This window comes from Macaca mulatta, chromosome 19, assembly GCF_049350105.2.
Source record: "Macaca mulatta isolate MMU2019108-1 chromosome 19, T2T-MMU8v2.0, whole genome shotgun sequence".
NCBI classification, from domain to species: Eukaryota; Metazoa; Chordata; class Mammalia; order Primates; family Cercopithecidae; genus Macaca; species Macaca mulatta.
Genome location: NC_133424.1, coordinates 66,636,880 through 66,663,807, shown reverse-complemented (window position 1 = coordinate 66,663,807; position 26,928 = coordinate 66,636,880). Strand labels below are relative to the sequence as shown.

Sequence of the window (26,928 nt, the reverse complement as noted above, 5' to 3'; positions counted from 1 at the left end):
GCCTCCCAAGCTCCGCCTCCCGAGTTCAAGCAATTCTCCTGCCTCAGCCTCCCGAGTAGCTGGGACGACAGGCGCCGCCACCATGCCTGGCTACTTTTCATATTTTTAGTAGAGATGGGGTTTCACCATCTTTGCTAGGCTGGTCTTGAACTTCTGACCTCGTGATCCACCTGCCTCGGCCTCCCGAAGTGCTGGGATTACAGGCGTGAGGCACCGCGCCCGACCACGGACAGCTCTTTCTAACCAGAATCATCACCTGGACTTCTGAGGCTTGTGGAAAAGATGAATCTTCTTGTCACTCACTTGATTTAAAAAAAAGTTGGGGCCGGGCGCGGTGGCTCATGCCTGTAATCCCAGCACTTTGGGAGGCCAAGATGGGTGGATCACCTGAGGTCACGAGTTCAAGACCAGCCTGGCCAACATGGTGAAACCCCATCTCTCCTGGAAAAAAAAAAAAAAAATACGGGCTAGGCGCAGGCTCACTCACACCTGTAATCCCAGCACTTTGGGAGGCCAAGGCAGGCAGATCACAAGGTCAGGAGATCGAGACCATCCTGGCTAACACGGTGAAACCCCGTCTCTACTAAAAATGCAAAGAAATTAGCCGGGCGAGGTGGCGGGCGCCTGTAGTCCCAGCTGCTCCAGAGGCTGAGGCAGGAGAATGGCGGGAACCCGGGAGGCGAAGGTTGCGGTGAGCCGAGATCACGCCACTGCACTCCAGCCTGGGTGACAGAGAGAGACTCCGTCTCAAAAAAAAAAAAAAAAAAAAAAAAAGTTAGCCAGATGTGGTGGCATGCTCCTGTAATCCCAGCTACTCAGGAGGCTGAGGCAGGAGAAGCACTTGAACCTGGGAGGTGGAGGCGGAGTTTGCAGTGAGCTGAGATGGTGCCACTGCACGCCAGCCTGGGAAACAAGAGTCAGACTTCATCTAAAACACACACACACACACACACACACACACACACACACACAAATATTTACCAATGGGCACACAGGTGATCCTTGTTCCCTCAAAAAAAAGAAACACACACACACACAAATATATTTACCAACGTGCATAGAGGTGATCCTTGTTCCCATCTTCTTCCATCTCCAGAGGCAGTCAAATACCTCTTTATTCTGTTTTCTCCACATGCCGTGCTCTGAGACTCATGGCTGTATTGCAGATAAGTGTTTTTATTTCTCACTTTATTTATGTATTGATTTTCAGTGAACAATTTATTGCACACGTCGATGTCCATACATCTGTTTGCACACCTGGAAATACAGCTCTACACCACTTTTTTCATTTCCTCTTTCTCAAATACATTTTAGACACACTAGGAACATTTCTGCATTTTTTGGTATCAAAAGACCCCAATCATCTGCTCCTATGTTGGGCAATATTACCTTTCTGGATCCTCCTCTTGCTCATTGTTCAGTTTTTACCTAACCTGTCACATCCTCACAAACATTTTTCTTTTTATGACAAACTGGGTTGAGTGATCTTTGCCCCTAGTACTCACTGTTTTTTTTTTTTTTTTTTTTTTTTAAATAGAGTCTCCCTGTGTCACCCAGGATGGAATGCAGTGGCAAGATCTCAGCTCACTGCAATCTCTCCCTCCCGGATTCAAGTGATTCTCCTGCCTCAGCCTCCTGAGTAGCTGGGATTACAGGAGTGCGCCACCACGCCCAGCTAATTTTTGTATTTTTAGTAGAGACGGGGTTTCACCGTGTTGGCCAGGCTGGCACTGGTATTTTTTTTTATAAGGACAACACACATTCCAAGACCTCTAGGTAGCTTAAATTTTGTCTATTTATCCCTCTGTGTGTTGTTTTTAAATAATAGTTCAGCTCTTTTGTATTTTTGCTTAATTCATCTGACTTTCTCCATTTCTACCATAAATTGAATGAACAATGCAAGGTTTTGCTCACTATAGTGTTTCTTATTCCTGAGAAAGTTACTTGGAATCTATGACTAGTCTCTCATTAATTGTAAAACAAAACAGATAAATGGACAGAAGAATAGATAGTGAGATTATTACTTGGATTATTAGTAGTACTATTAAGTTGAACCAGAGAACACGGAGAGCTGAGTGAGCTACAAAAAAAGAAAAGGAAGCTGGGCGCGGTGGCTTATGCCTGTAATCACAGCATTTTAGGAGGCTGCGGTGGGCAGATCACCAGGTCAGGAGATCGAGACCATCCTGGCTAACACGGTGAAGCCCTGTCTCTACTAAAAATACAAAAAATTAGCCAGGCGTGGTGGCACGTGCCTGTAGTCCCAGCTACTCAGGAGGCTGAGGCAGGAGAATTGCTTGAACTTGGGAGGCAGAGGTTGCAGTGAGCCAAGATCACGCCACTGCACTCCAGCCTGAGCGACAGAGCGAGACTTTGTGTCAAAAAAAAAAAAAAAAAAGAAAAGGAAAGGCAGTCACAGCCTTTGGCTGATTCATAGTCCTGGCCCTGGGACACCAGGAGTCCTACATGCAGATCTATGGATTCCATACTGACAGGTGATGCATTACTGGAGGTCAAAGGGTGAGGCTTGGGTTTAGCTAATTTTGAGACTAATCTGAGACCAGAGAAGAGCAGAGTTAAGCGTCCCAGAGGCTGGAGATTGTTGTCCTCTGTCCCTGAGTTGTTGTAAAAACCAAACCCGCAATATCTCTGCAGCTGAGAAGTTGTTTGTGACTTCAACAAGGCCCAGGAACCTGAACACATTTGAGGAGGGGACCATAGGGTTCTAAGCCTGAGCTGGGAGTTGAGTTCAGCAAGGATCTCATACAATTCCCCCATGAGAAGGGAGGAGAGTGTGAAGGAGCCAGGGCATAGTGGGTTACACACGCTGGTGGGGGACTGATGGTGAGTTACACACCCTGGGCGGCGGCAGGGATACAATGCTGGGTTACACGCCCTGGTGGAGGGGATACAATGGTGGGTTACACACCCTGGTGGGGGGGATACAATGGTGGGTTACATGCCCTGGTGGAGGGATACAATGGTGGGTTACATGCCCTGGGGGGGGGATACAGTGGTGGGTTACACGCCCTGGTGGGGGATACAGTGGTGGGTTACACGCCCTGGTGGGGGGATACAATGGTGGGTTACATGCCCTGGTAGGGTGATACAATGGTGGCCTGGCTACTCATGCCCCGCCTCATTCTTATTCATAGGAGTCTAATATGGTTTAGCTCTGTGTCCCCACCCAAATCTCACCTTGAATTGTAATAATCCCCATGTATCAATCATGAAACCAGGTGGAGAAATTTGGCTCTGTGTCCCCACCCAAATCCCACCTTGAATTGTAATAATCACCACCTGTCAAGGGTGGGACCAGATGGAGATTACTGAATCATGGGGGCAGTTTTCCCTGTACTGATAGTGAGTGAGTTCTCACGAGATCTGATGGTTTTATAAGGGGCTTCCCCCTTCGCTCCACTCTCATTCTCTCTCCTGCCGCCCTGTGAAGAGGTGCCATCCACCATGATTGTCAGTTTCATGAGGCCTCCCCAGACATGTAGAACTGTGAGTCAATTAAACCACTTTTCTTGTAAATTACCCAGTCTCGGATAGTTCTTCCTAGCAGAGTGAGAACAGACTCATACAGAGTGGTGGATCCTCTCAACCATCCTCCACCAAGTATAGACCCACAGTGAGGAATAACTGGAACTCCCCTTTCCAGAGAGTAGATGTGTAAACACCCATCCAGGGCTTCCAAGGTAAGTGTGATCTGTCTAAGCCCTCACCAAGTGCTCCATTCTGTCTACTGACCACGCCCCTCTAGACTCTGCCATGGAGAATCTCATCCCAATGACCATGCTGCCTTGATCCTGGTGGTCTCTGGGGGATGCTCCTTCAGGCTCAGTACAGCCAGAGAAGGCCCCAGATGGCTTCCCTCATGAAAACTCAAGATGAGTATGGATTTACTACTTACAGTTTGCAGAACTTTGGAGAATCTGCAGAAAAAAACTGAGATAGGGCCGGAAGAATCTGGAGGAGCTGGAGGCATGTTCTGGGTGAACAGCGTACTGCTGCATTCAAGAGGACTGTTATTTTTTTCAGGTGCAGGTTGTGCAAGAAGGAGTTAATCTCACAGCTCCAAGGGGGATAACGTTGGGAGGGTTTGCTTGTAAAGGTGGTCCTGAGCTGGCATCTAGTTCCTAAACATGGCTCCTGGAATGTTCCCTACGTTCCTAAGAGATAAACTGGGGTTGTGTGACTGCAGCATTGAATTCTGCTGTGTCTTGACTAGGCTGTTTCTGCAAACAGTGTAGCTCACTGTTGATGAGCTAGTTAAAAAAAAAAAAAAAAAAAAAAAGCTGGCGGACACCAGCTTTTCCCTGGTTTCCCTGTGACTGACCCTTATGCCTATATGGTCCCCCACCTAATAACAACCTTGAACATTGAGTCTTAAGCAGGTTTGCCTGGAACCAACACTTCACATGTGTTGCTACATTTTTTATGCTGATGGAATGGTTAAGACAAGACACAGATTTTCACAGCTTATGACCAGCATTCTTGATCTTAAATATATTCTGGTAAAGTTTCTTTCTTTTTTTTTTTTTTTCCAAAAAGGTAAAAAAAAAAATTACTCTTCTAGAAGGATAAAATGGGCACAAGTTTTTATTTAGCTTACTATTAACAAGGGAATGGGAGAAATATTAATACTGAATTCAAAGAATAATCCAAAGGGCAGACATTTACAGGCTGGTAATGTTTAAGGGGATTCAAAAATGAGGCTAATTTTTGTTATTTTTAGTATAGAGATGGGGTTTCATCATGTTGGCCAGGCTGGTCTTGAATTCCTGATCTCAGGTGATTGACCTGCCTGGGCCTCCCAAAGTGCTGGGATTACAGGCGTGAGCCACCGTGCCCGGCCATAGAATTGATTTTTAAGTGTGTTAATTCTACCCACTACTTTTCACCACAGCAACATCTGCCTATGTAATTTCTAGTCGGCTATCTCTTCTCAAATATAGTGCATGCTGTCCGTCTCCCCCATGCACAAGATCTTACAAAGAACACTTCTCCCAGAGATGGCTCAGAAATCAGGCCTGTCCCGAGGGGATGGTTGCAGCTCCTGCTGTCCCGGAGCATCAACTCTTCCAAACTTAGCATCTGCCCAAGGTTGTGGCTGGCAAGGCGGAGTCCAATGTGACCTCCCACTCACACGTGGGACAGATGTCCAGGTGTGGCAATACCACAGACAGCCTGTTTTTCACACACACACACACACAGGGGAGATGCAGCCTCTTCCATGGGGAGGCTCTGAGAGGGAAGGAGGAGCCGTCAGTCCCTCTACCCTGGAAGGGGCTGAATCAGGAAGACTCCGGGTCCATTTGCTGCTACATCCTGGCCCTTGGTGAGACAAGGACAGATCAGATAGATGCAGCCAAAGTGAGGGGAGAGCTCATTTCTGTCTGTAATATCTCCAGAAAGCCTGGTGTTCACCCCCAGGACAAGCCCTGGGGAAATGAGAGCTGGGCTCCTGGGGAGGGGCAGTTCCTCTTTCTGCCCCTCATGGGCTCCCACCAGGAAGCAGAGATATGGCAGTGCCCATCTACAAACATGGAAGAGGGGGAACCACAGCGTCCCACCTTCTCCTGGATCCCTGGTTCCTCCCTGTCTGTGAGGAACCTGGACTTCCTGTGCTGTGCCACATAGAGGTGGAAATGTCCTTTTTTTTTTTTGAGATGGAGTTTTGTTCTTGTTGCCCAGGCTGGAGTGCAATGGCGTGATCTTGGCTCACTGCCACCTCTGCCTCCCGAGTTCTAGTGGTTCTCCTGCCTCAGCCTCCTGAATAGCTAGGATTACAGGCTTGTGCCACCACGCCTGGCTCATTTTTGTATTTTTAGTAGAGACGGGGTTGTGCCATGTTGGCCAGGCTGGTCTGGAACTCCTGACCTCAAGTGGTCCACCCACCTTGGCCTCCCAAAGTGCTGGGATTACAGGTGTGAGCCACAACACCCAGCCAAAAACGTCCCTCTTTTTTTTTTTTTTTTTTTTTGAGATGGAGTCTTGCTCTGTCGCCGAGGCTGGAGTGCAGTGGCCGGATCTCAGCTCACTGCAAGCTCTGCCTCCCGGATTCACGCCATTCTCCTGCCTCAGCCTCCCGAGTAGCTGGGACTACAGGCGTCAGCCACCTCGCCCGGCTAATTTTTTGTATTTTTTAGTAGAGACGGGGTTTCACCGTGTTAGCCAGGATGGTCTCGATCTCCTGACCTCGTGATCCGCCCTCCTTGGCCTCCCAAAGTGCTGGGATTACAGGCTTGAGCCACCGCGCCTGGCCAAAAACGTCCTTCTTAATGACCCCCTTGTGAGTCCCCATTTGTGTCTGAAATATCTCCAGAGAGTCTGGTGCTCACCCTCAGAGCAAGCCCTGGGAAATGAGAGCCAGGCTCCTGGGGAGGGGCAGTTCCTCTTTCTGTGGGGCTGCTGATGGGATGACCTCGTGATGGGGAGGACCCAGCCTCCGTGTGCCTACACACCATGTGTCTGTCTGTCTACGGGCACCGTGCTCACACCTGCCTGCACAGCCAGGGCCAGGAGGAGGAGATGCCATGACCCCCATTCTCACAACCCTGCTCTGCTTTGGTGAGATCTTAAGAGGGGGAGGAGAGACCCTAGTCTAGGAGAGAGACCCCAATCCATAGCCAGGCCCTGGTCAATTAGGACACCCCAGGGGCTCAAGGAAAAGAAGACCTGCTCAGGCTTTGGGGGCAAATCTCTCACAGGGAACTCTCTTCCAGGGCTGAACCTGGGCCCCAGGACCTGCCTGCAGGCAGGTGAGTCTGTCCCCAGCTGTCCTAGGTCCCTCCTCCTCTCTGGGGACAAGGGACCACCCCTGGGCAGCTGGGGGTGGAGACAGCAGTTCTGGGCTGACTGATGGGGATGACGGGGGTCCTGGGGCTGAGAGCCGGAATCTGAGGGTTGGGGACATCTTCAGACCTAACCTGTGGTTTCCTTCCAGAGAACCTACTCAAACCCATCCTGTGGGCCGAGCCAGGTCCCGTGATCATCTGGAAAAAGCCCGTGACCATCTGGTGTCAGGGCACCCTGGAGGCCCAGGAGTACCGTCTGGATAAAGAGGGAAACTCAATGTTGAGGCACATGTTAAAAACACTGGAGTCTGAAAACAAGGCCAAATTCTCCATCCCATCCATGATGTGGGAACACGCAGGGCGATACCACTGTTACTATCAGAGCCCTGCAGGCTGGTCAGAGCCCAGCGACCCCCTGGAGCTGGTGGTGACAGGTGAGAGGACACTCAGGGGTCCCAGCCCCAGGCTCTGCCCTCGGGAAGGGGGTCAGCTCTCAGCTCTCAAGGGGTCTCCCCTCTCACAGCCCAGCCTTGCGGGATAAAGTGGGAGGTGTGAGCCCCACGTAAACACAGCTGCCCTTTGCTCTCCTGAAAGCCTACAGCAGACCCAGCCTGTCCGCCCTGCCGAGCCCTGTGGTGACCTCCGGAGTGAACGTGACCCTCCGGTGTGCCTCACGGCTGGGACTGGGCAGGTTCACTCTGATCGAGGAAGGAGACCACAGGCTCTCCTGGACCCTGGACTCACACCAACACAACCATGGAAAGTTCCAGGCCCTGTTCCCCGTGGGTCCCCTGACCTTCAGCAACAGGGGTACGTTCAGATGCTACGGCTATGAAAACAACACCCCGTATGTGTGGTCGGAACCCAGTGACCCCCTGCAGCTACTGGTGTCAGGTAAGAAGCCGTAGCTTTTCCTTTTACACAAAGTCAGGGCAGCGGCTGAGCTGTTGGGAGCCTTACCCTCAGGCTAGCCCACGAAGAAGAAAAGATGGGCCGGGCGCGGTGGCTCAAGCCTGTAATCCCAGCACTTTGGGAGGCCGAGACGGGCGGATCACGAGGTCAGGAGATCGAGACCATCCTGGCTAACACGGTGAAACCCCGTCTCTACTAAAAAATACAAAAAACTAGCCGGGCGAGGTGGTGGGCGCCTGTAGTCCCAGCTACTCGGGAGGCTGAGGCAGGAGAATGGCGTGAACCCGGGAGGCGGAGCTTGCAGTGAGCTGAGATCCGGCCACTGCACTCCAGCCTGGGCGACAGAGCGAGACTCCGTCTCAAAAAAAATAAAAAAAAAAAAAAAAGAAGAAAAGATGAGGGGAAGACGGGGGTCCTGGGGACACAAATACAGGATGAGAAAAAAACAAGGACACTGGAAACCCTAGTGAGGAAGGCTCCAGAAGGAAGGGGTGAGGGAGGAACCAGCCCCTCCGAGTCCCGACTCGACTTTCCCTCCAGGTGTGTCTAGGAAGCCCTCCCTCCTGACCCTGCAGGGCCCTGTCGTGGCCCCCGGAGAGAACCTGACCCTCCAGTGTGGCTCTGATGTCGGCTACATCAGATACGCTCTGTACAAGGAGGGGGGCGATGGCCTCCCCCAGCGCCCTGGACAGCAGTCCCAGGCTGGGCTCTCCCAGGCCAGCTTCACCCTGAACCCTGTGAGGGGCTCCCACGGGGGCCAGTACAGATGCTACGGTGCACACAATGTCTCCTCCAAGTGGTCGGCCCCCAGCGACCCCCTGGACATCCTGATCACAGGTGAGGAGCCCAGCGGGTTCAGTCAGGGACCCAGGCTCTGCACAGGCCCTGCCGGGGGGAGCCCAGGTGGTGATGGCCGGGATGGGGGCGGGGAGTTCCCAAGGGAAGGAAAGACAGACAGAGACAGGGGATGGGCGGGGAGGGGAGACTCAGACTGAGGGTCCCAGAGAGAGGCCTGGGGGTGGCTCAGCTCAGAACGAGGTGGGGCAACCCTTCACCCATCCTTCTTGTCTCTAGGACAGATCCCTGACAGACCCTCCCTCTCAGTGCAGCTGGGCCCCACGGTGGCCTCAGGAGAGAAGGTGACCCTGTTGTGTCAGTCATGGGGTCCGATGTTCACTTTCCTTCTGGCCAAGGAGGGGGCAGCCCATCCCCCGCTGCGTCTAAGATCCACTTACAGAGCTCAGCAGTACCAGGCTGAATTCCCCATGAGTCCCGTGACCTCGGCCCACGCGGGGACCTACAGGTGCTACGGCTCACGCAGCTCCGACCCCTACCTGCTGTCTCACTCCAGTGAGCCCCTGGAGCTCGTGGTTTCAGGTGAGGGCCCTGACCCTGTCCTCTCTGAGCTCAAAGAGGTTCTTGGAAATGAAAAAGGAGAGCTTCCAAGGGAATGTCCATCCGTCTGTCTCACTTGCCCACTCCTCTTCTTCCTCCATCAGCACCAGCCTCTCTGAGCCCTGAGCCTCTCTCAGCGCAGGCCCTGCCCCCAAGAGAGCTCAGGACACTAAGAAAACAGGAGCGTGAAGGGGGAAGGTGCACAGCGGAGGGCCCAGCCCACGGGAGGGTGGAAACACACAGGAACCTCCCACCCAGGGGAAGGTCTAGCCAGGGGAGTGTGGAAATAGATGGGGACTTCCCACCCGGGGCTCCCAGCCCTGAAGTCTCAGTAGGGTAAAGAGTGGAGAGGACTGGAAGGAGGTGGGGGTGAGCCTCGGAGGAGATGAGATTAGACTGAGGGTGGAAGACGGAGGCCCCACACACTCTGCTGCTGATGTCTCCATCTCAGAATCAACGTCTGGGTGTCCCAACCTCTAAGTCCTGACCCCATGGGAGATGAAAACGCAGTTACTCTGACCCAGTATAATATTCTAGACTCGTCTCAACCTTATCTCCAATATTCAGGAAAGGGAGCAGAGGGGAGAGTGGACAAAAGGGGCATAGTCCACGTGGCTTCCTGGGGCCCCGAGGATGGGGCAGGTGTTCCCTCTGTGGTGGTCAGAGGGGAGGGAGGTGTCCTAGGACCAGGCAGGAAGGAGGGAGCAGCGATGATGGGCAGAGGAGCTAGGTCTGTCCTCCTCTATCTGAGCAGGATTTGGGGTCCCGGGGTCCAGGCCTGACATGGACAAGGGGAAGACGCTGAGGCTGTTTATATCAACCATAAAAAACTGGAAATTTCACTTTTATATTTCCAAATTGTAAGCCCCTCTTTCTCACCTCAACTATGAATATATATGTAGTTAAATTATATATATATATTTTTTTTTTTTTTTTTTTTGAGATGGAGTCTCGCTCTGCCGCCCAGGCTGGAGTACAGTGGCCGGATCTCAGCTCACTGCAAGCTCCGCCTCCCCGGTTCACGCCATTCTCCTGCCTCAGCCTCCCGAGTAGCTGGGACTACAGGCGCCCGCCACCTCGCCCTGCTAGTTTTTTGTATTTTTTAGTAGAGACGGGGTTTCACCGTGTTAGCCAGGATGGTCTCGATCTCCTGACCTCGTGATCCACCCGTCTCGGCCTACCAAAGTGCTGGGATTACAGGCTTGAGCCACCGTGCCCGGCCTACATTATATTTTTTAGGACAAATATCTAAAGCCACATATACATATGTATCTACAATCATTGTATTAATCAGTTCTCACACTGCTATAAAGAACTACCTGATGGGCCGGGTGCGGTGGCTCACGCCTGTAATCCCAGCACTTTGGGAGGCCGAGGCAGGTGGATCATGAGGTCAGGAGATGGAGACCATCCTGGTTAACACAGTGAAACCCCATCTCTACTAAACATACGAAAAAATTAGCCGGGTATGGTGGTGGGTGCCTGTAGTCCCAGCTACTTGGGAGGCTGAGGCAGCAGAATGGCGTGAACCTGGGAAGCGGAGCTTGCAGTGAGCTGAGATTGCGCCACGGCACTCCAGCCTGGGTGATAGAGCGAGACTCCGCCTCAAAAAAAAAAAAAAAAAAGAACTACCTGAGGCTGGGCACGATGGCTCACGCCTGTAATCCCAGCACTTTGGGAGGCCAAGGCAGGCGGATCACCTGAGGTCAGGAGTTAAAGACCAGCCTGGCCAACATGGCAAAACCCTGTCTCTACTAAAAATACAAAAATTAGCTGGTCGTGGTGGCAGGTGCCTGTAATCCCAACTACCCAGGAGGCTGAGGCAGGAGAATCTCTGGAACCTGGGAGGCAGAGGCTGCAGTGAGCTGAGATCGCACCATTGCTCTCCAGCCTGGGGGACAGACAAAGACTCTGTCTCAAAAACAAACAAACAAACAAAAACCTACCTGAGATTGGGTAATTTATAAAGGAAAGAGGTTTAACTGACTCACGGTTCCACAGGCCATACAGGAAGCATGGCTGGGGAGGCCTCAGGAAACACAATCATGGCGGAAGGTGGAGGGAAAGCAGGAACGTCTTCTGAGGCTGGAATAGGAGGAAGAGAGAGAACGGGGAGGTGTTGCCCACTTTTAAATAACAAGATCTCATGAAAACTCACTATCATGAGAGCAGCAAGGGGGAAGTTGGCTCCCACGAACCAGTTACCTCCCACTGGGCCTCTCCTCCGACACTGGGGATTAAAATTCAACATGAGATTTCAAAGGGACACAAATGCAAACCATGTTAATCACATGTATTTTATAAGCCATGTTAATCACATATATTTTATATGAATATATGTACTATGTACATATATAGACACAAACATACATTCAAGTATTCATTCCTATGCTTAATATTTTTCATCATTTTTTTATATTTATTTGTTTTTATTTTTTATTTTACTTCAAGTTTGGGTATGTTTTTAAATATTTGCTTTCACCTTCCAATCTAGGTTCATACTTCAAAAAAGCAGAAATGATGTTTTTCTGTCCCGCTCAGTCATTATCATTTAGAAAACAATACATTTTCATATTTAAGTATATCACATTGTTGGTGTTCCTAACTGTATGAAGAATTAGTTAACAAGACAGTAAACGAATGATGAAACCGCAGGGGAGCTGGCTGAGGCAGCACGCAGCGGGGGCCATCGCAGCCTTCAGTCCTTGTACTCCTGACTTTCAAGAGCTACCGAGGACCAACTCCTCATCCACAGAGACTGGGTCCTCATCCACTGAAAAATGGAAATTTCTGTCTCTGGGGGAATTAGTTTTTATGTTCTTGTTGCACAAGATTGCACATCCAAGACAGCACACAAGAGCTCAATTCTTTCTAGTTGGGAGATCATTCTTCTCACTAGTCCTGAGCTCTTGGGCTCAAGGAAACGTTGTTCCAAAGTGACTCAGACACAAGATCTGAATTCCCAGAGCAGAGAGAGGTTGAAAACCCCAATGACATACCAGGGGAGGCCTGCTAGAGCAGAGAATGTGTTCACTAAGGATCTACATAAAGCCACACCATGAGAGATGGAGGAATATAAGAAAGCAGAGCCTGGGGGAGAGGCTCTTCAGCTTCTTGCCAACATCCTTGTTCTTTGATTTTTAGAAGCAACTGAGACCCTCAATCCAGCACAAAATAAGTCAGATTCCAAGACTGGTGAGTGAGGAGATGCTCCCAGTTATGGGGCTGGGCACAGAGGGTCAGGTCCTGTCAAGGGGAGGTGGGTACCCTGGGTGGACATCCAGGGGTCCTGGGTAATCATGATCTGCCCTGACCTCTGTGACCTCTTTGTCCACCATCCCTAGCCCCACACCTCCAGGATTACACAGTGGAGAATCTCATCCGCATGGGTATAGCTGGCTTGGTCCTGGTGTTCCTTGGGATTCTGTTATTTGAGGCTCAGCAGAGCCAGAGAAGCCCCACAAGGTGCAGCCAGGAGGTGAACAGCAGAGAAGACAATGCACCCTTCAGAGTGGTGGAGCCCTGGGAACAGATCTGATGATCCCAGGAGGTTCTGCAAGACTGGGGCAGCAGTTGGGGAAGTGTCTGCTGAGAATATCAAGGGGAAGCAGCATGGGTCAGGTGCAGGAAGGTGTCTGGGTGTCTGTAGAAGATGCTTCCTCCACTAAACTGTGGTGCTTTCCTCCTCATTGTTGACTCTCCTTGACTGCCCCTCCCTTCCTTTTTCTTCCCTATGATGTAAGGTTTTGCCCCTATGGTGAGTTTGGGTCCACTCCTCTGTGACCTCATGCTCTGCTCCACTTTCAGGTAATACATCTTTCTTTATTTCTAGCTAGTGCATTTTCTGATGTGTATTACTGGGACTATCTTTTCAGCTCATAATATGGAATTTGCTTTTGATAATTAAATCCATGTGCAAAAATCAGATTTGCATTTGCAAAATTTAAGTTCAAAGTGATGCCCTACCACCTGTCACTCTCCATCTGTTGTTTCTCTAGAAATACAGTCACTAGGAATCAAAAGAGAGGTGTCTGATGGAAAAGCCTGCTGTTGTGCCCATAGACTGGCTTCCTGAACGACAACAAAAACGTTTTCTAAAAAGCATTTATTTGTGGAATTTGTTGATGACTGTGGTATAAACACTCCCTTCATGGGCAGCTTCAAGATTCTCACATGACTGCACCTTCCCCGACCTGCTGTCACACCCCAGTCGGAGCTGGTGGTCTTGGGTTGACGGTCTTGGGTGAAAGGTCCTGACCCTGCCCTCTCTAAGTTCGAAGGTTCGGCTCAGGCCCTGCCCCCAGGAGCGCTCTGGGCAGAGATGGAGTGAAGGGGGCTCTGAGGGAGGCTCGGCCACAGAGGAATTCGCCCCTCAGAGGAGAGGAGGCCAACAGCGGTTCTCCCTCGTCTCCTTCACCTGGAGTCCAGAAGGTGCTAGGTGGGGAGAGGGAGGGTCTTGGAGAGGCCACCGGGCAGATGGAGGGGAGAGCTTTGAGTGGAGGTGGGGACTGCAGGATAGCTCCAATTCCTCAGTCCCTTTCTGTGCCCATTCCCAGGACCCTCCAGGGATCCCAGCCCCCAACCCACAGGCTCCTCCTCCACACCGGGTGAGTCATTGAGGCCTCTGGGCTCGGAGAGAGGGCGGCCTCCCGCAGGGCAGTCCTGAGTCTCCCAGAGGATCCCATTCCCCTCAAGGACTCAAGTACCGGCTTCCCTCCAGAGCCAGAGGAGGGGCCACAGGCTCCCAGGGGCTCAGGCTGGGCTGGTGAGGGGTGGGGTCGAGGCAGAGCAAGATGTTGGGGCCCAGCCTGGGGAAGGAGCAGCCTGGCTGACGTGGGGAGCAGGGCAGTCCCAGCCCTCCCCTGCCTGTCCTGACCTAACAGGCCATGAGGACCAGCCCCTCACCCCCATGGGGTCAGTGCAGGGCTTTGAGTGGGAGGTGGGCGAGGTCCAGGGGAGGAAGGGCTGAGTTCCGTCATCAGTTTGAGGCTCCTCTGGTGATGGTGACATGGACAGGCCCCTCCCCTGCCTGGGCCTCAGTTTCTCCAGGTGTAAAGGCAAGAGGCCTGCGGGTGGGAAAGTTCCTTTCAGCTCTGACTCCCAGCTGGGACCTCCTGGGAAAGGAGACCTCCCAGGGAAGCCTCCCAGGACCCGATTCCATAGGGGCCTGTCCTTTCCCACCTGCAGCAGTGACGGTGACCTGGGGCAGGGGAGGGGAGCAGAGGCTCATGTGTCCAGAGGGTCTGGGGTCCTCCCAAGCCATCCCCCTCCCCACCCAGGGAAAACCAGAGCCAAACCCAGAGAAAAGCAGTTTCCCTTCCTGTGGGTCCACAGCTGTGGGGACCTGGATGGGCAGCAGCAGGCTCTGAGTGACCACATCCGTGTATCTGTCTGTCTTGGAGGGCCCTGTGGTCTCCTCTCCCACAGCTGGAGCCCCCAGAGCAGGCATCACGATGTTCGTGCTTCTCTGCCTCAGTCAGTGATGGAGGGAGAAGGGGCTACCAGGTTCTCCACGAGCCTCTCTCTTACTCCAGCCCCTGGGCTCTCAGGGTTGGGGGGGCACAGTCGTTCTGGGCTGAGGGTGATAAAACAGAGAGGGGTTTTGGACTAAGCTGGAGGACCGGGAGTGAAAGAGATCTTGGGATCCAGTCTCTGGTTCCATTTCAGGAACCATTCCTTCCCCAAACCCTCCCCATGGGCTGAGACAGGCTCTGTGATCACCTGGGAGAGGCCTGTGTGTCTGGTGTCAGGGGAACCTGGAGGCCCAGGAGTACCGACTGGATAAAGAGGGAAGCCCAGGGCCGGGTGCGGTGGCTCACGCCTGTAATCCCAGCACTTTGAGAGGCCAAAGCGGGCGGATCATGAGGTCAAGAGATCGAGACCAGCCTGGCCAACATGGTGAAACCCCGTCTCTACTAAAAATACAAAAATTAGCTGGGCGTGGTGGCGGGCGCCTGTAGTCCCAACTACTTGGGAGGCTGAGGCAGGAGAATCGCTTGAACCTGGGAGGCGGAAGTTTCACTGAGCCGAGATTGTGCCACTGCACTCCAGCCTGGCGACAAGGCGAGACTCCATCTACAAAACATAAAAAAAAAAAAAAAAAAAAAAAGAGGGAAGCCCAGTGCCCTGGGACAGACAGAGCCCAGTGCAGCCTGGAGACAGGCTGAGTTCTCCTATCACGTCCATAACAAATGAATATGTAGGATGACATTACTGTCACTATTTCAGCCCCAGTGATTTGTCAGAGCTCACTGACCCCCTGGAGCTGGTGGTGACAGGTGGGAGGACACCTTGGGGTCCCAGCCCCAGGCTCTGCCCTCAGGAAAGGGGTCTGCTCTCAGGGGCGTCTCTCTCTCACAGCCCAGCCCTAAGGGATAAGGTGGGAGGCTTGAGCCTCAGAGATCACACTGCCTCCTTCTCTCCTAGGATTCTACAGCCAATCTACCTTCTCAGCCCCCCGAGCCTGTTGTGACTTTAAGAGAGGACCCTCCAGTGTGGCTCACGGCTGCAACTGGACAGATTCATTCTGACTGAGGAAGGAGAACTCAGTCTCCCCTGCACCCTAGACTCTCAGCAACACCCTAGTGGACAGTCCCAAGCCCTGTTCCCTGTGGGCCCCATGACCCTCAGCCGCAGGTGGGTGTTCAGATGCTATGGCAAGAGCAGGAACACCCTTCAGGTGTGGTCGGACCCCAGCGACTCCCTGAGGCTCCTGTTCTTAGGTGAGGAAGTCCTGTCTTAACCCCAAACGTTCTTTGAGGCATCAGACAGGTTGCTGTGCATCTCACTCCCAGGCAAGCCCCAAGTGTGAGGGTGGAATGAGGGGAACAAGGGCTTCTGGGGCCAGAGACGTAGAGTGTAAGTGACGGTGAGATCTGCAGAGCCAGAGGAGGACAAGGGATGTATTTGACTAAAAACTAAACTAAAGGCAGGTAGCCCGGCGCCTAGGAACCAGACCCGAAACCAGGCCTGGGCCTGCCTGACCTAAGCCTGGCAGTTAAAATTCGACCCCTGACCTAGCAACTGTTGTTATCTGTACATTCCAGACATTGTCTGGAAGGACATTGTGAAACCTCCCGTGCTGTTCTGTTTCACTCTGACCACCGGTGCTCTGCTCGCAGCCCCTGTCACGTACCCCCTGGCTTGGTCAATCAGATCACGACCTTCTCACGCAGACTCCCTTAGAGTCGTGAGCCTTTCAAAGGGACAGAAGTTGAGCACCTGACGAGCTCCGATTTTAAGACGCTAGCCTGCGGAGGCTCCCAGCTGATTAAAGCCACTCCCTTCACTGTCTCAGTGTCTGAGGGGTTTTGTCCGCAGCTGGTCCTGCTACACGTGAAGAAACATCAGAGCACGGTGGTTCACACCTGTAATCCCAGCACTTGAGGAGGCCGAGGCGGGAGGACTGCTTAAGCCCAGGAGTTCGAGACCAGCCTGGGCAACATGGTGAGACGTCCTCTCTACTGAAAATACAAAAATTAGCGGAGTGTGGTGGCGCACGCCTAGAGTCCCAGCTACTTCAGGGGCTGAGGTGGGGGGGTCACCCACCTGAGCCTGGGAAGGTTGAGGCTGCAGTGATCCAAGATCGTGCCACTGCACTGCAGCCTGGGGGACAAAGTGAGACCCTGTCTCAGAAAACAAAAACAAAAAAAACGGCTCTGACCTTTTCAAAAGTATCAAGGTCGAGAACAAAGGTCAGCAAAGGCACCACGTAGTGGAGTGCGAGCCTGTCTGTTGCCTGTTGCTCTCAAGCGCCGTCTACTGGATCGCAGCCAAACGACAACACCAAGAATCACTACTCAATTCTACCGCCTGGAAGAAACCAAGAGCAAGAATTCATCAATGCCTTAGTTGTCTGAAAACTTCCAGAAATAAAGCCAACAGACTATACTCAACTTATACCCTTGCAATGAAAGGAATAGCAACCCTCCCCGATGAGAAAAAAATCAGGGAAATGACTCCTAGTATCTCCAAACCAGCCCACGAACTCCCCAGAAATTGTCCTTAATCAGTATGAATTGTCTCAAATGACAAACGTAGAATTTGGAATCTGGATCGCAAGGAAGGTCATTCAAATCAAGAACAAAGTTGAAACTCAATCCAAGGAACCCAAGCAATCCAGTAACATGATTAATGACATGAACGATTAAATTTTAAGAAAGACCCAAACTGAACTACTTGAGTTGAAAAATTCACGACGCGAATTTCATAATATGTGGAGAAGCATTAACAGCAGAATAGACCAAGCTGAGGAAAAGAATGTCAAAGCTTGAAGACTTGTTTGAATCAAATCAGTCAAATATAAAGAAAAAATACTTTTAAAAATGAACAAAATCTCTGAGAAATACATTATCTAAAGAGACCAAATATATGACTTGTCAGCATTCCTGAAAGAGGAGAGAGAATAAGCAACTTGGAAAATATATTTGAGGATATAGTCCATGAATATTTTCCTAAACTCGCTAGAGTTTGACACACAAATCCAAGAAACACAGAGACGTCCAGCCAGATACTATATATAAGATGACCATCCCCAAGGTACACAGTCCTCAGATTTATCAGTGTAAATGCAAACAAAAAAGACCTAAAGGCAGCTAGAAAAAAAGGACAGGTCACCTACAAGAGGAGCCCCATCAGGTGAGAAGCAGACTTCTCAATAGAAATCTTAGAAGCCAGAAGAGATTGGAGGCCTATTTTCAGTGTCCTTAAAAAAGTAATTACATGGCCGGGGGCGGTGGCTTATGCCTCTAATCCCAGCACTTTGGGAGGCCGAGGCAGGAGGATCACACTTTGGGAGGCCGAGGCAGGTGGATCACGAGGTCAAGAGTTTGAGACCAGCCTGGCCAATGTGGTGAATCCCCATCTCTACTATAAATACAAAAAAAAAAAAAAATAGCCGGGCATGGTGGCACGTGCCTGTAGTCCCAGCTACTCAGGAAGCTGAGGCAGAAGAATCACTTGAATCCAGGAGGTGGAGGTTGCAGTGAGCTGAGATCACTCCACTGCACTCCAGCCTGGGCGACAGAATGAGAATCTGTCTCAAAACAAAAAAAAAAAAAAAAGAAAGAAATTACAACTAAGATTTTCATATTCTGCCAAACTAACTCCAATTGATCACAACTAATAGCTATTAGTAACTTACGGTAATTTAAACATTTCACAAGTGTTTTTCTGAGATCACCTCAAATCCCCATGTGAACGCTGTCACTGTACCTACAGATAAAATGGTAATTACCTGCCAGCAAGGAGATGACCTCATGGTGTCCCAAAACTTTATCTCTGGGATAAGATGCCCCTTTTGGACAGACGCACAGACTGTGATGATGGCAGCAGCTACTTCTGCAGCAAAAAAATGGCATTTGGTAAGTGGACCTAATTTTTTTTTTTTTTTTTTGAGACGGAGTCTCGCTCTGTCACCCAGGCTGGAGTGCAGTGGCCAGATCTCAGCTCACTGCAAGCTCCGCCTCCCGGGTTCACGCCATTCTCCTGCCTCAGCCTCCCGGTAGCTGGGACTACAGGCGCCCGCCACCTCGCCCGGCTAGTTTTTTGTATTTTTTAGTAGAGACGGGGTTTCACGGTGTTCGCCAGGATGGTCTCGATCTCCTGACCTCGTGATCCGCCCGACTCGGCCTCCCAAAGTGCTGGGATTACAGGCTTGAGCCACCGCGCCCGGCCGTGGACCTAATTTTTTAGGTTCAGATGCTCATTCTTAGAGGAATGAAATGTTTATCATAAAAATATGGTGTGGACATATAATTCGTTTTATCCCTCAGAGTAAAAACTGAACAACAACAACAAAAAACAAAACAAAAAAAAAAACAAGAAGCAGGGATATTTTCTCTGAGACAGAATCACCCAAACTTTCTCACCCCAGGGATGCCTGACATGTCTTGTCTACCTTCTCTGTCATAGCTGCATTTGAAGTCTCTCTGGACGAATACACCAAACCTCACAGTCTTTGTAAGAGGGTGAACAGCATGTTTCACTCTTGGCTCCTGCTTACACTCCTGTTGTCTAACGGAAGCTGCTACTTCGGACATTTAGAAATATCTGTGGTGGCAGCATGTTGTGCTTTGGTTGGTGATGCCAGTGAGTTTCCGAAAACTTTCTGTGATGAGTACAAAACCATGAACCTTCATCACTTTTTTGATAGGTCCTGGGGAGCAGTATGCACTTTTTTCCACCGATGATTTTACGTCTATAGAGAATTTCTGGATTAAGCGTGAAGAATGGAAACTCTCTCTTCCATCCAGAGAAATAAAAATATCTTTTTGATATTAAGTGGCTACATTTTTAAGGATTAGGGAGTAGAAATAATTAGAGAATATAAGTATTTTAAAGTCTAAATATGACTCTGACTCTTACCAGAGGTCAAAGTGCTTTGATAGCCCACAGGCTTTGCACCTGCTCCCAATCCATCATGATGTAGAGCTAAAGCTTCTCAGAGTTGTCATTGCACTTGGTTCATCAGCAGTGAAAGCTTGTTCTGTTCTGACTGCTAAGATCTAAGTCGTAAGAGCTGTGGGATGGGAATTTTCCTGTTACTCTCCCAGGAAGTAAAATATGCCTCATTTATTCTCTAATTGTGCCTCCATCAAGATCACTTTGATAAAGAAAAGGAGAAGGTCTTTTCTTTTTCATGAATTCTTGTTTTTTAAGGGCGCATGGAATCTATAATCCCAGCTGATCTAAAATTCACAGATATTTTCTTGTGAATCTCTCTTTTATTATTCCCCTTCTACATTTATTTAGTATAATATAAATTCATCTGTAAGATTCTTCTCTGGTTCCATAGACCACTCCCCTCTTCTTTTTTGGATTTATTTATTGGTCTCTAATACAAATTTGCTAAATTTATGCTATTTGTTGTGACAAAACATTTCCTTCCTAAGAAGTTTGAACCTGTTTGTGTGCATAACTTAGTGTTCTTTCCTTGCTCTCCCACTTTTCTCCCCATTCTTTATAACTCTGGAACCAAACTGTTACTGATTATTATATATTCTTTCAGAAATTACCTTGATTTTCTAAAGCACCTATTTCTTTTAACTAATCTGTACTTTACCAGCATTCTAATAGTTCCCAAATTTTAGTACCAGTTAAATCACATTGTAATCCACTAACTTCTTCATTGTTTGAATAAATAAATGCAATATTTTTCAAAATAAAGACAGTTCTTGCTTTGATAAATCTAATTTAAATTATTTAGACAATATCTACATTTTAGAGAATTATAAAATTTTCCATCAAATTAAATATCTCTTCAAGGATTACAGGCATGAGCCACCTCACCCGGCTTTTGGATGCTGTTGTTGTTGTTTTAATGTTACGCTATTTTTTTAGATTCAGGTGCTACACACGCAGGTTCCTTACATGGATGCATTGTGTTCTGGTGAGGTTTAGGTGTCTAGGGCACGCATTACCCATATAGCTCACCAGATATTAGCGGGGAGGCAAAGGGGATACTTCTCCATCCCCAAGAGCCTAAATAACATTTCCACATGGGGCCCAGGTGAAGGTCTCTGCAGGATCCCCCCGCTTGGGTGGGCTCAGCTGTCACCCAGGGGTCCAGTGCGGGGACTGGTAACCCATGGGCCTGCCGGTTGGAGCGGGGGTCTCACCTGCTTGCCCGTCGCTGAGCTCCACCACCAGCCAGGGAAAGATGAAGGCGCCAAGGGCAAAGCCTCTGGTTGGTATGACAGCTCTGCAGCATTAGCAGCTGTTTATCGTTACGGCCTCAGTGTGACCGCTCTTGGAGCCCTGATCACAGACTGCCCTGTCCTCGCTGCCTCTCCACCTGTCTCAGCAACCTCTCGCTGTCTTGCCCAGTGCCACCTCTCCGTGTCTCTCACCCATTGCCACCCCTCCTTGGATCGCTGACTGTCACCATCTCTGCTGTCCACCATCTCACCTCTCTGCTAATTGTCCCTGCCTCGGCTGAAAGTCTCTGCCTCTCACTCGCTGTCCTCATCATCCTTTCCTGGTCACTAGACGATGCGGGCAAGGTGAGCTCCCAGATTGGGGCATAGCCCAGGACAGTTCTTGGCTTTGCCTAAGAAAGAATTTAGGCCGGGCGCGGTGGCTCACACCTGTCATCCCAGCACTGTGGGAGGCTCAGGTGGGTGGATCACTTGAGGTCAGGAGTCCGAGACCAGCCTGGCCAACACGGTAAAACCCCCTCTCTACTAAAAAACTACAAAAGGCCAGGCGCGGTGGCTCAAGCCTGTAATCCCAGCACTTTGGGAGGCCGAGGCGGGCGGATCACAAGGTCAGGAGATCGAGACCACGGTGAAACCCCGTCTCTACTAAAAATACAAAAAATTAGCCGGTCGCGGTGGCGGGCGCCTGTAGTCCCAGCTACTCAGGAGGCTGAGGCAGGAGAATGGCGGGAACCCAGGAGGCGGAGCTTGCAGTGAGCCGAGATCGCGCCACAGCACTCCAGCCTGGGCAACAGCGTGAGACTCCGTCTCAAAAAAAAAAAAATAAATAGAAATTAAAAACAAAAACAAAAACAAAAACAAAACTACAAAAATTAGCAGGGCGTGGTGGTGGGCGCCTGTAATCCCAGCCACTTAGGAGCTTGAGGCGGAGGTTGCAGTGAGCCGAGATGGCGCCATTGCACTTCAGCCTGGGCAACACACCCAAACTCCGTCTCAAAAAAAATAAATAAATAATAAATAAATAAAATAAAACAAAATTTAAGGGTGAGCTAGTGTTACCTAACCCCTTAAGGGTTACGCCAACCTCTCGTCAAGCGGCCATGCACAGCAGCAGCAGCAGCAGAGGTACTCCGCCTCAGGTAGCAGGGCTGCCCCGCAGGCAGGGTGCCCAGATCAGCAGCCTAGAAACACAGCTGCAGTCACTCTTGTACCTGCTTTTAATTATAGGCAAATTAAAGGGCACGTATGCAGAAATTCCTAGGAAAGGGTGGTAACTTCCGGTCAGTGGGTCTTCGCCTTGGGAAAGGGCGGTAACTTCCGGGCGTTGCCATGGCAATGGTAAACTGAGATGCCACGCTGGTGGGCGTGTCTTAAGAACAGCGGCTTCTACCCCTCCTCCCGCCCTATATTAACTAGGTGTCAATCTGGGGTGGCGTCTGAGTCCCCGCCTCCAAAGTCCCACATCCTACCTCAGAACTTCTGAGAAAGCTTTTTCCCCTCCCACCCTGGGTTTTCCCATCCGAATAAGAAGGAGCTGCCTGGAAGTGACCCCCAAAGCCCTTTCATTTCTGACCTCCTGCGGCATCTGGGTTGTGGCTCATCCTAGACCTGCCCCAGTCTCCAACCCTCCCTGGGCCTGGTCGGCTTCTACCAATAACTATGTGTTGCAAGGGTTACAAAGCCAGGAGAGGCAGCCGCAGGTACGTGTAATTGTATCCATCAGTGCTGGGGTCTGAGATTCGTGAGATGAAGCCACAATATTAGGAGAAAGCAAAGATTTGTAAAAACCCCACTGGTTTAGAATCTCCCCTCTCTCATGTATCACACAAAGTGGTTCAGATTTTCTACTAAAAGCAACACCCAGCACAGCTATGCATGACTCCCAGGCCCCGACCCTGTCCTGCAAGATGGGTGATGAGTAGAGGAAGGAGCACAGGCTGGGTCAGGAGGAGTTGGGGTCCAGCCTGACTTGGACACGGGGAAGATGCTGGGGCTGATGGAGGAGGAAGAGAGGCAGGCAAGTTGGAGAGGAAAGACGGACGCTCCCTTGGCAGCTCTTATTTCTCATTTCCAAGAGCTCCTGAGGGTGACCCCTCAACCACACCTGCAGGGTCCCTGAGTCCTCTGAGGACAGGAAAGGAGGCTGCTCAGGCCTCGGTGGGATCTGACTGTGATGAGGCTGGAGTCCACCAAAGATCTGCTCCTTTAGAGAGAAGCACCCCAGCTGTGGGTGCCGCTCACACGGTCGCTCCTGTGCTCACCTGGAGACCTCTGTGCTCAGGGAACTCCTGAGACTAAGGAGGGGCTGTGCACCTGCTCCCTGGATGAGTTAGGAAATTAGTCACAGCACGGCTTGTGTGTCATTCATTTCTACCCTGCCTTTTCTGTGCACACTTGTCTATTGTTCCTCTCTGTTCTTCTGAAACATTTAAAGCAATACATGAATATATAAACTTATCATTTTAATTTGGGACTTGATTTCATTTATATATTTGCTTTAGAAAATAGTTTCTTATTTACGTTAAGTTTTCCTATCCTAAACTTTTAAAATTGAGGTTTATTGATGAACTTAAGAAGTGTCTTGAAATTTTATTTATGACTTTTATATATTTATTTCAATGTAAGCAATTATTCAATCACTTTAATAATCTGTAAATGAGGCCTTTGATTCCTTATAAATAAAAGCTAGGTACACATGATACAGTAAATGGTTTGAGTACATTTATTTTATTTTATACCACTTACTACAGAATTTCTTAATTCCAATTATTTTCAATTGATCCCCTCTAATTTATTAATAAAATATATATAACTCACAAGAAAGTTGAAATTTCACTTTATTTCTAAATTGCATGGCAATATTTCTCATGTCAAATATTAATATATAACTACATATTAAAAATCTAAAGTATTATATAGATGTATCTATAAATGATTATGTAAGTTGCATCTGAATGTATTTGTGTTTTTATCTACATATGTATACTTGTCCATGTGCTTAGTATGTTTGACGTAGTGTGGGTCTTTACCTGCTTGTTATTCATCTTCCCACCTACATTCACACTTCATACAAGCAGAAATAGGCCGGGCGTGTGGCTTATGCCTGTAATCCCAGCACTTTGGGAGGCCGAGGCAGGTGGATCACGCGGTCAGGAGATCAAGACCATCCTGGCTAACACGGTGAAACCTTGTCTCTACTAAAAGTACAACAATAACAAAAATTAGCCGGGTGTGGTGGCAGGCGCCTGTAGTCCCAGCTACTCGGGAGGCTGAGGCAGGAGAATGGCATGAACCTGGGAGGTGGAGGTTGCAGTGAGCCGAGATCGCGCTACTGTACTCCAGCCTCGGCAACAGAGTGAGATTTCGTCTCAGAAAAAAAAAAAAAAAGCAAAAAAAGAACTCCAGGTATTATCTCAGACAACGAGAGACTGTTCCATCTTGGTGCATTGATGAGAGTACACCACCACCATTTAGAATATATACATTTGTACATGTGCATGTGTGTACGTCACATGTTAGGTGTCCTTGCCTATATGAAGAATTAGTTAATGAGAGACTAAATGGAAGAAGAAACCCTAGGTGAACTGGCTGAGCTGGAGTGAAGGAGAGGCAGCCCCAGGCCTTCACTCTTTGGATTCCTGATATTCAGGAGCCCCTGAGCTTCCTCATCCGTGGAGCTTGGGTCTTCAGCTGGTGAATAAGCGGAAAGACACATCTATGGAGGAATTAGGTCATGTGGTCCGTGTTGTACACTGAACAGAGAGTAGTTGAAGGATCAGTTATTTCTGTTGCAGAAGATGATTTTTCTTGCAGATCCTGAACTCTGAGGTACAGCAAAACTCTTGTCAAAAAATGACTCCGGAGCAAAATTTAAATTCAAAGAACACAAGAAGGCTGAAATAACTTAGTGAGGACGCAGCCGAGGGAGGGTTGATTGAGGAACTCCATAAAAGTCATGTTGAGAGACATAGGGAACTATAACAATGCAGAGCCCAGGGGGAGAGGCTGGGCTGAGATCTCTTCAAGAACCTCTCCATCTCCTTCCCCTTGGATTCTCAGAAGTAGCTGATACCCTCCGTCTGACACAAAACATTTCTGATTTCTCCAAACATCTCACATGCGTTTCCCCCTGATTATTTCTCCCCCAACTCTGTATTTGCTTCTCTCTGTCTCTATATCTATGTGTTCCCTTCTCCTGTCTGTTTCATTATTTCTTTCTCTGTTCTGTATCAATGTCTCTATCTGTCTCTGTCTCTCTCTCTTGTTCTCTTCTCAGTTGACCTAAACTTAGAGCTGATATTAGCGCTCAGTGATTTGAACGTCTCACAGGTATTTTTCTGAGATCATCTCAAATCCCCATGCACACACTGTCACTACACTTGTAGGTAATATGATAATTACCTGTCAGCAAGAAAATGACCTCATGGTGTCCCAAACTTTATCTCAGAGATAAGATGTCCCCTTCTGCCCACATGCTCAGACTGAATCCCTGGCAGTTACTTTCCCAGTGAGAAATGGCATTTGGTAAGCGGATTTTCTGTGTACGTAGAGAGCCATATTCTTAGAGACATAGAATGCCGGTCATAAAATAATAATATGGAATGGGCATACAATTCTCTTTTTCCCTCGAGGGTCAAAAATAGAACAAAAAAAAATGAAGTACAAGTATTTTCTGAGAGTTCCTTAAATGTAGAATCATCCTAAACTTCTGCTTCCAGGGCTATCTGGCATCTCTTGTTTACCTTCTCTGTTGTAGCCCCGTCTGAAACATGCTCTGAACACGCCAAACTTCCCAACCTTCACTCTCCTGCTTGTACAAGGAGTATGAGTGTATTTAGCCCTTGGCCCCTGTTTACACATCTGTTTTCTGATGGCAACAGCTACCTAGGACATTCGAAAGGATCTGCGATAGCACGTTGTGCTTTGGTTGGAGACGGATGTACGTCTGTGGAAACCTGGTAAGTGCAAAATCCTATACTTGGATCTCCTTTCTGGGAGCAGGGTGCACTTTAGTGCACGGATAATCTTACGTTCACAGAACATTTCTGGGATTAGTGTGAAGAAGGTAAACTCTATATCCTATTTGAAGAATTAGAAATCTTTTTACAAAAAGAGAGACTGAGTGTTCAAGGCTTAGGGAGCAAGAATAACCAGGGACTATCAATGTGCTGGGGTCCAAATGCAATGCTGACAGTTATCAGATTTTTAAATGTTTTGATATTCCACAGACTTTTGCACGTATTTCAGATCCATTGGGACCTAAAGTTAAAGATTCCAAAAGTCATTGCTCCAGTCAGTCCTGAAGCAGTAAGAATTTGGTCTGTTCTGACTGCTAAGATCCCAGCCACAAATGCTATGGGATGGGGATTTTTCTGTCACTAGCTCAGAATGTAAGATATGTCTCATTTAATCCCTAATTGTGCCTTCATAAAAATCACTCTGGGCCAAGCGCTGTGGCTCACGCCTGTAATCTCAGCACTTTGGGAGGCTGAGGTGGATGAATCATGAGGTCAGAAGTTCAAGACCAGCTTGACCAACATGGTGAAACCCCGACTCTGCTAAAAATACAAAAAGAGCCGGGCGTGGTGATGGGCGCCTGTAATCCCAGCTACTCGGGAGGCTGAGGCAGGAGAATTGCTTGAACCCACGCGTCAGAGGTTGCAGTGAGCTGAGATCACACCGCTGCACTCCAGCCTGGGTAACAGTGAGACTCCAACTCAGGGGGAAAAAAAAAAAGACATATAAACCAATGAAACAGAATAAAGGACCCAAAAATGAAGGCACGTATCTACAGCCAGCTGATCTTTGACAAAACTGACAAAAACATACACTGGGGGTAAGTGTTATTTCTTTGTCTTGCCTGATTGCTCCGGCGAGGACCTCCAGCACTACGTCGAATCCGAGTGGTGAGAGCGGACATCTTTGTCTTACTCCAGTTCTTAGGGGGAAAGCTTTCTGCTTTTCCCTGTTTGCTCTATTGGCTGTGATTTCGTCACCTATGGTCTTTAGTATTTTGAGGTATGTCCTTCTATGCCTTGTTTGTTGAGAATTTTTATCCTGAAGGGATGCAGGATTTTACCAAATGCTTTTTCTGCATCTCTATGACATAATCATAGAGACTGAAACCGGAGTCCTCTCATGTCCCCACCCCTCATGTCTTA

The 26,928-nt window shown here is 49.3% G+C and overlaps 1 protein-coding gene and 1 long non-coding RNA gene across 10 annotated transcripts; one reads left to right on the top strand and one right to left on the bottom strand.

The window, feature by feature from the left end:
* Positions 1 to 6,475: 6,475 nt before the first annotated feature.
* Positions 6,476 to 13,032, top strand: LOC695197 (leukocyte immunoglobulin-like receptor subfamily A member 4). 7 transcript variants are annotated; one of them, XM_028839304.2, is made up of 8 exons: positions 6,476 to 6,576; positions 6,732 to 6,767; positions 6,953 to 7,237; positions 7,398 to 7,697; positions 8,256 to 8,552; positions 8,790 to 9,092; positions 12,255 to 12,305; positions 12,455 to 13,032. In XM_028839304.2, the coding sequence occupies exons 1-8, from the start codon at positions 6,543 to 6,545 to the stop codon at positions 12,646 to 12,648; spliced, it is 1,500 nt and encodes a 499-aa protein (XP_028695137.2). In that variant the 5' UTR covers positions 6,476 to 6,542; the 3' UTR covers positions 12,649 to 13,032. The 7 variants fall into 7 exon arrangements, with proteins under 7 accessions (XP_028695137.2, XP_028695138.2, XP_077837776.1 ...); XM_028839305.2 differs by lacking the exon at positions 6,732 to 6,767; XM_077981650.1 differs by lacking the exon at positions 6,732 to 6,767 and having other exon boundaries at positions 6,929 to 7,237.
* Positions 13,033 to 13,200: 168 nt separating this feature from the next.
* On the bottom strand, positions 13,201 to 22,029 carry LOC106996396 (uncharacterized). 3 transcript variants are annotated; one of them, XR_013410262.1, is made up of 4 exons: positions 20,729 to 22,029; positions 18,346 to 18,449; positions 15,113 to 15,185; positions 13,201 to 14,685 (listed from the first exon to the last, which is right to left on the bottom strand). It is a non-coding gene; the product is annotated as an uncharacterized LOC106996396 (long non-coding RNA). The 3 variants fall into 3 exon arrangements; XR_001442628.3 differs by lacking the exon at positions 15,113 to 15,185; XR_013410261.1 differs by lacking the exons at positions 15,113 to 15,185; positions 18,346 to 18,449 and adding an exon at positions 19,476 to 19,629 and having other exon boundaries at positions 21,852 to 22,029.
* Positions 22,030 to 26,928: the final 4,899 nt, after the last annotated feature.